This window comes from Polyodon spathula, chromosome 52 (genome assembly GCF_017654505.1).
Source record: "Polyodon spathula isolate WHYD16114869_AA chromosome 52, ASM1765450v1, whole genome shotgun sequence".
In the NCBI taxonomy this organism is placed as follows: domain Eukaryota; kingdom Metazoa; phylum Chordata; class Actinopteri; order Acipenseriformes; family Polyodontidae; genus Polyodon; species Polyodon spathula.
Window position 1 is genome coordinate 1,145,161 of NC_054585.1, and position 13,925 is coordinate 1,159,085.

At 38.1% G+C, this 13,925-nt stretch overlaps 1 protein-coding gene across 1 annotated transcript in view; it reads left to right on the plus strand.

The window, feature by feature from the left end:
* LOC121307066 (G-protein-signaling modulator 1-like) overlaps window positions 1-13,567 on the plus strand; it is a 52,268-nt gene extending 38,701 nt beyond the window's left edge. The window contains exons 11-14 of the mRNA XM_041239172.1: window positions 1,613-1,818; window positions 10,966-11,125; window positions 11,901-12,109; window positions 12,711-13,567. Coding sequence (XP_041095106.1) covers window positions 1,613-1,818; window positions 10,966-11,125; window positions 11,901-12,109; window positions 12,711-12,911 — 776 coding nt within the window. The 3' untranslated portion in view covers window positions 12,912-13,567. The remainder of the gene's footprint in view (window positions 1-1,612; window positions 1,819-10,965; window positions 11,126-11,900; window positions 12,110-12,710) is intronic.
* The last annotated feature ends 358 nt before the right edge of the window (window positions 13,568-13,925 follow it).

Here is a 13,925-nt window from a genome sequence, read left to right on the forward strand (position 1 = left end):
GGACCCTTTTTACTGTTACATTGTCCCTCATTATATTTTTGTTTAAAAATAAATCTTAGCTTGGTCGATATTTATGTTCAGTTCTGTATTAGGGCTGTCAGTTAATACTCCAAATAGCAGTCGATTAATTGGGCACACAAAATCAAATCATTCAAATAAATATCGATGGTTGTACCGCCCACATACATTTCCGCTTCATTCCTCTCCCCCCGATATGATTATTTTCATATCATTGCTGTTTAGTAAAAGTTTGTGACTGCGAGGGGTAATTACGCATGGTAGCATTAGGAGGAAAAAAAACCACAACATTCGCAACAAGCCTAAAGCAAGTTTAACATAAATGGGTGTTACTAAAATATTTATTCCAAACAGATTACAGTACTTTGGAATGTAATCTATATAAACTAGACACGGGTTTATGAAAAACATCTTTTTTTATTCAGTGACAGCTGCAGCATCACACATTGCATCTTGTTAGTACTGTACCACCTAACCTTCATTATCTGTGAAACATACAATGTGGAAATCCCTGCCTAAATAATAATAATAATAATAATAATAATAATAATAATAATAATAATAATATTGATTTACTTACCACAACATGCATAGCCGCTATAGGTCAAGCTGTTCTTTACTCAAAAATTGCTTTTAACATCACTTATCTTTTTTTTATTTATTTTATTTTATTGAATATTGTTAAATATTAATTATATAACAGTTCATTTTGAAACTCCAGAGAAGCGCAAAGGCAGTAACTTGCAGTAAGTTCCACCAAATGCAGTTTGACTTTATAATCATTCTGCAATGATAAAACAGGCCGTACAAAGAATAATCAAGTTCATTTTTACTTTAAGAAGCCTATAATAAACTAGGATGTACAGGTTTGTTATAACTGTTACCTTATCTTTTCTTAGTGTTTTTTCATGTATTTATTAAAAAAAAAAAAAAAAAGCACAGCCTATTACAAAATTCCTCTACATCGTTTTGTTTAACGGGTGGGGAGTGATAAAAAATGGTGCCATCCATTGTTGATGCTTTTTTTACAGAAGCATACTAAATGTTCAGTATTGCAGCTTTTAATTGCAAATGTATATTTCAGTTGCACTAACATATCTCCCTCAAATAATTCTACCTGTGGTTGCAAACCACAGTTGGTACCAGCATTCTGAAGTTTGGCCTGTCTATGCTTGTCTGGTTCCTGGTAGCTGATTGATCTTAAAGCTTTGTCAACTTGGATCTTAAAAAATCAGCCACACACCGATCATTCTCTGTGTGAAGAAGTGTTTCCTTCCCTCTGTCCTGTCTGTCTTTATTTCATTTTCAGCTGTGCTCCTGGTTTCTGTTCTGTGCTTAAAGTATCAGTTAGAGTTAACTTTGTCAATTCCTTTTACAAACTTCAATTAAGTCCTATAATTCTTCTTTGTTAGGCTAAATAGATTCAGTTCTTCCATAGCTTCATCTTCATAGCTCATTCCTTTAAACCATGGGATTAGTCAGGCGGGACCCTCTCCAAGGCCACAATGTGCTTTTGGTACTGTGATGATCAGTTGGTAACCACAGTTTCTGGATCAGAACCAGTACTGTGCTTATTGTTCATGAATGCTTCCAGCTTGTTTGAGTGAGAGACTGTTTTGCTCCATTCAGGATCAGAACGGAGATAGTCATCAAATGAACGAGTCACAGGTCAGAGCCACGAGTCACCTGAGTGGGCCAATCAGAAGCGAGAGAGACACCCAAGGAGGGGAGAGCAGATGGCTGGATCGCAGAGCATCACCAGTGGACAACAATGACATCAGAGTGCAGGTGGCACAGTCTGTAAGCATCTTCAAATTATTAAATTCTGTATTTACTTGGAAAAAAAAAATAACCAGAAAAAAGAGATTACTGTACATATCCAAGACAAATATGTAACGCAATCTGCAGTTCTTGGAATACAGCATGATCAAGATTTAAAGAAATTAAGGCAGGGGATGTTTATCACTAAAGAAGAAGTTACCCAGTAAAGTGCTGTGATATTGAAACCACATGATTTGAGCAGAACTGTAAATGTTGATTTAAATTAGCACCATTTGAGTTTACGCAACTAAAAAAACAAGATAAAACAAGTTAAACATTGTTTAACCCACTCTCAAAATAAAATGTGGTGTGGAATTTTTGTGACTTATTTCTCGGAAATCAACAATACTACTCAATATTTCGATTCTTTATTTAGAAGAAGCAGTCAAACAAGTACAGCACTCACGAGGATGCCATATTTGGTATAAAGAGATACAAAATAAGCTAATGAAACAAAAAATGTGATACAAAATAAAAGTACACCGTCAGGTTACAAAAATAATGATAGCCGTGCACCTCTAATAGCAGGACCCTCTTCATATCGCTGTTATGCAATTCTTGTAGGTGGCTGAGGTAGCTGTTCCTCCTTACGGTCCTGGCACAGATTGTGCAGGATACAGCAGGCAGTAATAATTTGGGGAACAAGCTTGTGGTTCATTTCAGTATGCTTCAGTAGCATCCACCCCCTCCCTTTTCAAAAGCCCAAATGTCTGTTCATCGACCACTCGGATTTGACCCAGTTTATTATTAATAGAGATCTAACGGAAACTGTGTATTTGACTGTCTACCATGAAAAACATGCATTTCATTTTACTTACAGTGTTTTACATGACTACTCTTCACCAGCCCTGTTGATTTCATGCTTTTATCAAGCAGAAGCAGCGCTACACAGTTTATATTTCAAATCTACAGTAGTTTTGAATTAAAGTTAGAAGGTGCAGTTCTATTGGGTAGAATAGGATTTTCTGTTGAAGAAAACAAGCTTTGTGAATTAAACTTGTGTTTTAAAAAATTACTCTTGCACAGAGACAATATATCATTTTGTGAAAGCATTGACCCAAATTCATGTGGTGATCTACTTGTTTCGTCTGCTGTAATATGAGGCTCACAGGATGAACGCAGTGCAGTGACCCGGGTATGAAATCCAGCTACTGTTGGTGAGCTGGTGACCTGCAAGGGTTGGGAATTGAAATAAATATTTACTGGGTTCCTTGTGGATACACAGCTGTTATATAAATCAGGTGCACAGATTCACAGCAAAAAGATTCATGTAGACAACAATACATTTACAGTAAAGAGACTGTAATTTGACTGTGTTTCTTTTACCTCTTGATGCTGCATTAATAACAAAACGTACAAATGAGTCCATTCGGCCCATCAATGCTCGTCCAGTATCTGTAATCTGATTGTCAAGTCTGGTTTTAAAGGATTATCTAGAACCAGCATGATGTGTTAAAAACCAGCAAACTACACCACCTCATACCAGTGCTGTGATTTACAAAAGAAGACTATTGACAGTTCCCCTTGCTAACCAGTTTTATTATATATTATTTGAATATACAATGTTTGCCATCCCTCATTTACATGGAAGGAATACTAAAGGTATATTTAAAATAAATTAAAACAAAACAAAGCTGTCTCTTTATAAACATTTCCCACAAGTAAATGAGCATGCTCATTTTGCATGCTTGCCCACGGTTAAACCACAGTTTACCATGGATTTGAATATGCTTTATCATACCTCTTTGTGCTTTGCAATGATGTCACTGTGCTTTATAAAACGTTGAAATGCTTTTACTGTGGTAAATTTTATACAGATCTGCATGAACTTTGATTTTCCAAAACACGAACAAAAAAATGGTTAAGCCAGCCAAATTTCACACCCCTGCAAAATGACACATTTAACCATGTCAGTTTGTCAAGTGGTGTGTTTCTTAGAAGCCACAGCTCCTTACAGCTGTAGAACATCTTGTAAAAGAGCCATGAGCAGCTGTCGCAGTGCTGTGGGGAATCAGAATCTCAGGTTTCATTGCATTAAGAGCAGCATCTGTTGGTTACACAGCATCCAACTTCGGCTTTAAAGTTTAATAGATTCAAATGCCATTTTAGTGCTTGTATTTAACCTTTTTATGATGATTGCAGTGAGATATTGAGTTGTATTTATTAATCTCTGGGGAGTGTGGGGAGCTTATACTGTATCTCTTTGTAAACTGTCTGCAAGATCCGCTGCTTCAGACACAAACTTTATGGAACGCTATGGAAACTGCTTGCAGAAAATCAGAGATTTTTTTTTTTTATGTTTGATTCTGCGTATATAGTGTGCTTGTTGATTCAGAAGATTGCTATGGTAGGGGGGGGCCAAAGACATCAGAGATGTCTCAAAGATTTGTACTCATTAGCATGGTTTTATTTTAGAAGAAAACCACACCCAATGAAGTAACCTAACCAGAAGTAAACAACTAAGAAATGTAATGAGATTTTATTTCTTCCACATCATCTAATGACTGTACATGTTGATGTTAAAACCTCACATGGACTCAACCAGCACATTGGTGTTTTCCTCTTTCAGATTGTCTTAATAATGATTTAGAGTACACCGCTCTGAGAATATACTGTAGGCCTAGGTGCCCTGGGCTCAGTGAACCATAAATTAGCCAGTAAAGTGTATCTATAATTCTATGATTCTTCTGGTATCCTTAGCCAGTAGGGATGAGCTGTGAGGGTAATCTTTGTTTTTGGGGACTCAGCAGATTCCATCTGCACACTCCAGCGCCTAGGCTCATCAATTATTCATGAGGGTTCTGACAGGATTGGTGTTTGGAATCAAGCAAGCAAAGCCCTCCCATTGAATCCTCTGTGAGATGAGAAGAGATTAAAAACATGGTCTAAACCAAGACCCCTAACCACAGTACTAGAAAAGGGTTCAGTTGCAATTATCCTGATAAAATCCAGCAGGGAGGGGATTTGTCCGGTCGCATCCCTCTGGGAGAAGGGGACAGGGAGACTGCGGAGGAATGCTCTCTCAGCCCCAGGACAGTGCAGAGGCACAGTGATGCAGTTTGGTTTATATAGCTACTGTTGATGTAAGCGCAGAGGAGGAGTGCCCTGTACAGTCTCAAATGGAACAACACGTACCGTATTAGGATCTGACCTGGGACTGTGCAGAGTGGTCTGTGAGTGTTGCTGTGAGCTGGGACTGCAGAGCACCGGGGTAGTTGAGGTGAGTAAAGCTGGTTTAACCCTCTGATTGAACTGCGGTAGCTCGATCATTGACACAGTTACCAACCTAATTATTATTCTTGTTCATAGCAGAATTTACAGTCTTGCCAGTCTGTCTAGATCCCTGTGGCTCTGCTCATTGTGTTCAGTTTTTGTTTCATGCTGAGCCTCTCTCTTCTCTCGGCACACGCAGCAGACTTTGATTTGTGATACATGAGTACAAGACTCTCTCCCCATAATGAGTAATATTTCCACTGCGCTTTCAACAGTCTGTAGCCTGCACAAAGACCTTCACTTGAAAGGGGAGAATATCAATAAATAACACGTTATAATACAAAACGTCTATTTGCCTGCTAATGGTGTTTCTGTTGGTCTGTTTGTTTACATAAAGATTTTATAAAGTTACATCTAGATGAAGAGATTGATAATGCAATCGGGTGCTGTGCTTTCCAGTAGGAGTTTGTCTGTTTAATTAATACTAAATCTAAATTTAGACACAATTTTGTATATTCTAATTTTTTTTCATGAACTGCTTGGTTTTGACAGCATTGAATTACAATTGAGAAATATGCCATGAAAGATGTTATCGCTTTACATGTAAAATCTGGAAGGCAGGAACCCTCCATAAGGGTTAAGCATTGATACTTGGCAAACACAAATGCAGTCCTTTTTTTTACCTCTGAATGAATTGTATACATTGTTGGGTTGACTATTGTCTACAGCTGAATGAGTGATCTTTTATTAGATGTTTGTACTTTAGTGTCAGAATCCGGGGGTATGTAACGGTGGGGTTGTCACGTGTGTGGGTCGTCACTGGATAACATCAGCAATGGTAGCCCTAGTGCCACATTTACTAAACAAAACAAAACAAAGCTAAAAATAAAAGTTTGGAGGGGGACAAAAGTTTACGATTCAAGCTTAGATGAATATGTAATTATGGGCGTTCCTGCATAAATTCGTAAAAAGGGGGTGGAGATAGTGTGCATGAGGCTTCTCAAATATTATAATGAGATGTACAAAAGCTGCAGGCAATTGCAGCACTTACTATCGACTCAATTTGTTAAGAACTTTTGAAAGCATGTTTGTGGCACAGCAGAGCTCTGCCCTGTATAGATTGGCAGGGATGGGGTTAAATTCCCCTACCTGCCTGAGTTTATTGTGTTCAGGTGGATGGGGTTGATTAGAGTAATTAACGATCAATCAGCACCCAGCCACCTGACATAAAAGAAGGCCTTAGCTTCCCATTAGGGAGAGGAGGGAGCTGAGCAAGCAAGCAAAGCGAGCGAGCGAGCGAGCGAGCAAGCGAGCGGTTGTGCTTGTTGTTTTTTGGTTTGCTGGTTTGTTTTTTATATTTTCTGATCCAGTGAAGGCATCACCCAGCCTGGAAACCTTTATTTTTTTTTTTAAGTTTTGCTTTGTGTTTTGTTATTTGTGTATAAATACATTTGTTTTGGCCCTTTTGCCCTTTTATTTTGTGTTTATTTGTGAATAAAAGTATTATTTTTTTAATAATACTGGGCTTATATCCACTTGCCAGCCTGTCACAATGTTTTTAACAGCCGTAATTATTGCTGGCATTTCCCAGTCTGCTTTTTCTTGTGCATTGCCAGTTGTGCTCAATGAATTTTGCAGTGAACGCCCAAGCACCTATTTTTCCTTAAAAGCAGGCTGTACTTACAAGCCTTGAAAACACATTTCTATGACATTTCTGGTTTCCCCACCGTGCTGGGAGCAATAGACTGCACACATGTGCCTCTAACCCCTTCAGTTCATTCTGAGCATCTGTATACGTATAGGAAACACATCTATTCTATTAACGTGCAGGTGGTTTGTAATTGAGCACAATTTAGCACTGCACCCCTGTCTAACTAAAAAAGAAACAGACAATATACATTTGGCTTATAGGCTACTAAAGATAATACGAATTAGTGGTATAATGCAAAACTTGACTAAAAGTCTTGGAGAACACATTGAAAAAGACTTCTAGTTGAAACATTTGTCATATAATTTATTGAGTTTCTTTTAGCATTTCATTAATCATCAGTAATAAGGATACAGATAAAATACATCGTACATGGTTCACTTACATAAACACTTTTTGAAATTGAATACAAAACTGAAAGTAATATTTAATCCATATCATCTTGTAGAATTATGACTTAGAAACCCAGCAAGAATGAATTTAACAGTGGGTAATCCCATAGGCAAGGGGCCTGCACACCCATTTCTGACCATCGAAAACCAGCGCTGGACAGTTTCTCAGCACTATATCTCTTTGATCTGTATTGACTGTGTCTGTCAGGGTAACTGTTTTAATCCACACGCTGTACATCATCTGCTTCTTTCAATAGCAACATCCATCTATTAACACATCCGTCAAGCTCTCAAATTCAATTCCCTTATCACTATCGCTATTTGAAAAACCCTTGGATGAAAATGAGATTTGAGAAATACTGGATCTATTCTTGTCAACACCCCAGAGGCCTTCAATTGGATTTTTGGCAAAATAAGGAAGGTTGATGCAACAAAAATTGAGATTATAGTGTCTTGAATACAATATATAACAGTTAGAACAGATATATGACAGTTATTCTGTATATCTAAACATATGTTTGTATGCAGTGTTTATATTGTCCAATGAGCATATACAGAAGTAAATTGAATTGCCATCTGGGCATAGTAGGGTTGTCTTGTCATTGACCAGGTGCTTGATTCAAAAGTGTCTACATGCCTGTGTTGATGAATACCTGTACCCACAGGATACAAATCCGTCACTAGGAAACATGTACTACAAACTAAGAGTCCATAATGAATAGGCCAGCCATTCAATACCATGTCCTTCTACATTTCTGAACTTTGCTGGTTGTAAAAGGTCACCGAAATTGTTTTTTTTTTTGTTGAAACTGTGTAAGGATTTCTTGATGATTATAGATCTGGAGTCATGGTTGTGACTGTGATAATAATGACCCCTGGGTATTATGGAAAGATGTACTCTCTCACCTTTAGGTTCTTACAAGCCAGAAGGCTTTCTGCACTTTTTTTTAAATTAAAGAATGTGTCTATGATATTATTATGATGTTGATTTTGTTTAGTTATAAAAACACGGGCGTCTACGGCATGGTGCTATTATTAGAGAGGTCATTTAGGAGGTTTGATATATTTGGTACTGACGGTGGCCTTTAAGATTAAGTAGCGAGGTTTCCGAAGAATATAACGTTACACGTCCCCACGTGTTGCTACAACTGTTTAAATAATGTACCTGTCATTTTCCTTTCATTGTTGACATCCTGACAACTTTTTACACTTACAACTTTAAAAATATAAAGCTCTTCTCAAAATGGCCGCTCCAGTGCATTGATAGCGTAAGGGACAAGTAACACAGCAATAATAATCCATGATGTGGTACAGAACAGAAAAGCCAGAGCACTTGTATATGTATTTTTTAATATATATATATATATATATATATATATATATATATATATATATATATATATATATATTTTTTTTTTTCTTTTAATCACTCGTCCTGCAGTGATTTAGAGAACAGAACTCAAACCCCAGTGCACTAGAGCGGCCATTTTGAAAACAGCTTTGAAACAGATTTTAAAGTTATAAGTGTAAAAAGTTGTCTGGATATTAACAATGAAAGGAAAAATGACAGATATGTTATTTAAACAGTTGTACCAACACGTGCGGATGTATAACGCTGTATTTTTCAGAACCCTGCCACTTACTAATACTGAATACAGGGATGGCCTTGATACTGAAGGTGACTTTACATTCCCAGTAATTGAAGCAAATCCATACTTGAAAATAATGGCCTAAATTGTGAAGTAGCTGTGCTGAGGTGGCCTTAAGGCTTTAATGTATATGAAATGGAGAAGCAATCTATTAAATAAGCATCTGTTCTGCTTAATATTGAATCTGCAGACATCTAACGCTAAAAGCAGCAGCGTCCAGTGTACCCTTACGCAGTGTACATTGTACATTGTACAGTTTAACAGTCATTTAAGATTATTATTGCTCTAAAGATGAAACCTGGAATAACGCACTAATTAAAAGGCAGCAAGATTGTACAGTAGTGACATGTATTGAAGATCAGTAGTTAAGAATGTCTATGGAATGACAGTGGAAAACAATTGAAATGTAGTGCCTTGTCCTTGTCCTTGGATTCACTGACACAAAGGCAGGTGGGGCTTCTGCCTCAGGGGTTTTATTATTACATGTCTTTTTAATTGTGATGCTTGGGAATGTAACGCTCATGGAAAGTTAGGGAAAATGACAAGGGCTGCAAGCACATCTCTGTGCTGAGACAGTTTAGAACACAGGTCTCCAGAGATGAGAAGGGTTTTATGCTACACAAATAGCCTCATAGATTTTAAAGCAGTTCATTGTTTGTTTCTTTGGTTTTACACCCACCTCTTTTAATTGTTTACCACGTTTGCACAGTTTCCTCATGGTTATGCTATGTCAACTTAACTATGTCAACTTCAGTAAATTTAAGTATTTTTCACAGGTAGGTTATAGAATAAAATTATCATTTCGCAGACCTGTTTAAACATTAAATAAACCTAAGAGATAATATTTCAAAGCACTATAAAAGCCTAAAAGTGGTGGTACTTGCTTCCTTACTGAAACAGAGTGCTGTCATTTGTTAAAGGCAATCACGCAACATCCCCTGCAGTTGCTGCCCACATTCTCTGTCTGGTGTGGACTTGCCCATACATTGAGACTGCACGTCTGCATCCACTGAATTGGTTGGAAGTGTAAGGCAAAGCTTTGCCAAGTTATACAGATGTGAAAATCTATTAGAAACAGTTCCAACACTCGGTCACCCAAGGACATCTGGCATTCTTTAATAAAGGCAGTATATGCAGCACGTTCGTTGTCATGTTATTTGTCCCATCCCAGGAGGCAGTGTGGTCCAGTGGTTAACGTCCTGGGCTTGTCACTGGTTCAAATCCCTATAGTACTGTAGTACTGATTTAAGTACCGACAGGAATACTTTTTGTCTGTGCTGAATCTTAAGTTTGTTTTATAATCTGTTTAGCAGCCTCTGTAGTAGCCTTTCATTTAATGTGAAATTCTGAAGCTAAGTAGCGATCGATCGTATTTTCTCCAAAGGCTTATTACAAGATGATTGTGAACAAGACAGTAATAAATCAAGTAACAGTATTTTCAAACATTTTAATACATCAATTGTGTAACAAGATTAATCGATTTGATTAATAACTTGATTTACTTAATATTAATATCTGTTAGCTCTGATTGTGAATTTGTGCTACCTTGTTAAGGATTATTTTTCTAATCCCTGTAGGTTAGGCCTGAATTTCATTTTCCAGTCTCTCTCTCTTTCTCTCTCTCTCTCTCTCTCTCTCTCTGTGTGTGTGATGACAAGACATGTGAAAGTAGTTTCAGGCTTCCAATCTCAGGTGTAGGAATGGCTTGTCATTATAACAGTGACAGGTCTCGTAAGGCAGAGGACTCATTTAGCTGAAGTTGTCCCCCTGGACTGTACTTTAATAGATCCTGCGGTCCTGAGAAACATCCCAACTGCAGCTCAGGGAGAATGGGGAGAAGTCAAGAAGATAAAGGGTTTTTTTTCTATCTGGGTTGACATCAATCTTTCTGGCCAGTGTAATTCGGGGGCTTGGAGTCTGAATCTTCAAAGGGTTTGATTGGAAATAAATTATAATGCTAAGTAGGTGGCAGTTTGACTTCAAGTTCACTATCTTCACTGTGGATTCATTTGAAACATGTAGAAAGATAAGAAAAAGGTGTATGGTGTCTATTATAAAAAAATACAATAGTGATTTGGAATTATAATAAAACTTATTAAAATATGATAGTAATTAAATCGTCCTCCCTGTATTTTTATCATGTCCGCCTGTTTTTGTGTTTCAGAAGATCAGTCATCACCCTTTGGATGAAGAATGCTTTTTTGACCTGCTCAGTAAGTTCCAAAGTAACCGCATGGATGACCAGCGCTGCCCACTGGATGAACAGCAAAATGGAGTGGAAGGGGCTTCCTCCACCCTTGCCTCCTCGCTGGACGACAGGATCGGTGAGACACTCCTTAAGAGTTACCTGAGGCATGCCCTCTTTTATTCAGTAGACTCCGATGGAAAAACCTACTGTAGCAGCAGTTACAGCATTTATTTGCAGACGCTGTTCAAGGGCAGTTGTTTACTCAGTTCATATCTTTACTGCTGCTATTGATTGTACAATGAGTATCGAACTGAAGTGAACTAAAAGTAGGGCATATTTGATTTAGGAAAAAAACACCTGCTCCATTTAATTTACATTTTTTTTCCATGCTATACATTTTTTGGTAACAAAAACAAAATGTAGTGTTTAACAAATACATATATAAATGCTAAATATTTATTTTTGTTTTGCAGGTTCCTATTTACAAAACTTCAAGGACTGTTTTAAGGAATGCTTTGTTAAGTACCATTTTTATTAGTAAAGCCGAGTTTAGTTCAAGCTGTTTCAGAGAGGGTTTATTAGTTTATTCTCATTTCCAAGCACTGTTTAACCTATAAACACTATTTAAAACAGTCATTTAAAGTTTTGTGAATAGGGCAATCCCAAACCTGCAGTGACTAACCCTGCTGTACTTTTGCAGGTTCCACTAATTCCATACGCAGTATTTAACTCTACCCAAGCTAAATACTGTGGGGTCTTCTCAGGGCAGGGTGCCAGTTCTTGGTGGAGGGTGGTGTATAAATCACAGGTTACCTCCATGGCAGTCAGCAGACCTGTCCTTTATTTTGACTGAAACAGGATTCAGCTGAGTTTCCTAATGTTTTCTGTATTTTATTCTCATTTGCCTCTAGCCCCCTCTTCCTTAATGACCTCGCCCCAGACGGAGGAGTTTTTCGATCTCATTGCGAGTTCTCAGAGCCGGCGTTTAGATGACCAGCGTGCCAGCATTAACAACTTGCCAGGACTGCGGATAACTCAGAACAACCTGGGGCACCTCTGCGCTGACACCGAGCCCCAGGAGCCCAGCGACGACTTCTTCAACATGCTCATGAAGTGCCAGGTAATCTTCAGCCCTTATGCAAATGCAACAGAATGTTTCAAGAGTCCTACTCCAATCCTATAAACATCTTCGTACTGTTATTATACAGGGAGTCCTGTAAATCAGGCATCATAGGTGTAATGCTAATTTTAGATCTCTGTTTGTTTCAGCTGTGAAATGCATTTAAGCAGAGGAACATATTTGGATCATTTCAATGTTTAGTACAGATACAATAGGGTGTGGCCGACCGATTTAATAGTGGACATCCTAATCGGCCTAATGCAGTATATTGTCTATGATGCCTGACTTATGGAAAACTCTGTATTACTTCCCTTATAAAAATTTGAAAAGTTTACCACTGTATTTTTTTTAACTGTATGCTTTTTAACATAGTTTACACTTGTTTGCTATGTTTATTAATATGCTTTACCAAACCTCAACATTCTTTACCATGCTTACCTATGCTTTACCATGCTTTCCCTATGCTTTATTACATTTTGCTATGCTTTTACTTTTATAAGGGTTATTTAAAGTAATCGAGCATGTGAAATGATATCAAAGTACCAGGTATGTTTAAAATAATATCCATTTATTTTTTGTCCTGTTCTCTTTTTTCCCCCAGGCTTCCAGGATTGATGACCAGCGCTGTTCCCCACCTGATCCAGGACCCAGAGCCCCCACTGTCCCAGATGAAGATTTCTTCAGCTTGATCCAACGGGTCCAGGCCAAGCGACTGGATGAGCAGCGAGTCCACCTTTCTTCAGACGACCAGGATGAGACTCAAGAGCAGCCCCCATCTCCTCCGTCACCTCCACCCAGCTAAGACTGCCCCAGGACCAACACCCTCTAATCCTGCTGGAGCCCCACAGGAGTTACACTGAGGACTTCCCCACCCAGCTACAGTCACCGCAGCCTCATAACTACGTGGACTAAATCTACTTCTGCAGAAACCAGCATTTGGCACCAGCACGACGGAATTACACTGACTGGATCTACTGCCAGACATATACATTTCATCCAGATAGAGCCACGTTGACCCATATATTAACGCCTGCTTGGGGCTGTCTGTTGTGGAAATGATATGGGAGTCAGTTTGATCTCCAGCTTTTAATATGAGAAGTTCTTTAGAGTTAAACCAAGATGGGAAAATATACAGGATGGATGCTCATGTTAATATAGTTTGAAAATGTCATGACCAAGTTAACCCTGCTGGACATTCCAGTAACTGCTGGTTGCTGCTTGTGGTCACCAAAAGTTGGGTCCTGGAACACACATTTACTGGTTTCTTGGTGATTGCAGAGGGCAAGGTTGAAGCAGCAAGGTTTATTGTAGACAGCAATCAGCTGACTGTATAATTTTACTGTGAAAGTGCTTTTAATTTTACTTGCTTTTCTTAAATCAGTATACCAGCCTAATTGCATGAAGATCAAAAACTACCAGCTCAGCAGGTGAAATGGGTTTATAAACCATCACAAAATTGAGAGGTATTCTAAGCTGTCTAGATGGGAAACATCTTCCTACAGACCACAGTATGTTAATTAGGAATGCCATGGAAAGAATGTTAATTTTTCAAGTAAATTACAGTACTTAGTATTCATTTAAAGAAGAACTATACATGAAGATATATTCCGGTCTTCAAATAGAAGTATTTTAAGGAAACATAGTTCTCCCCAGAACTAGCCTTAGTACCTTCCAGGTTTTTTTTTTACCCACCCACATAGGGACTATTCCCTGAGTCTTAAGAAATAATACGAAGTCCTGAGCCCAGAGGACCGACTTAAAGCATTTATGCTCAGAATTTATATCATAGACACCTACATCTGATGTGGGCTAGAAC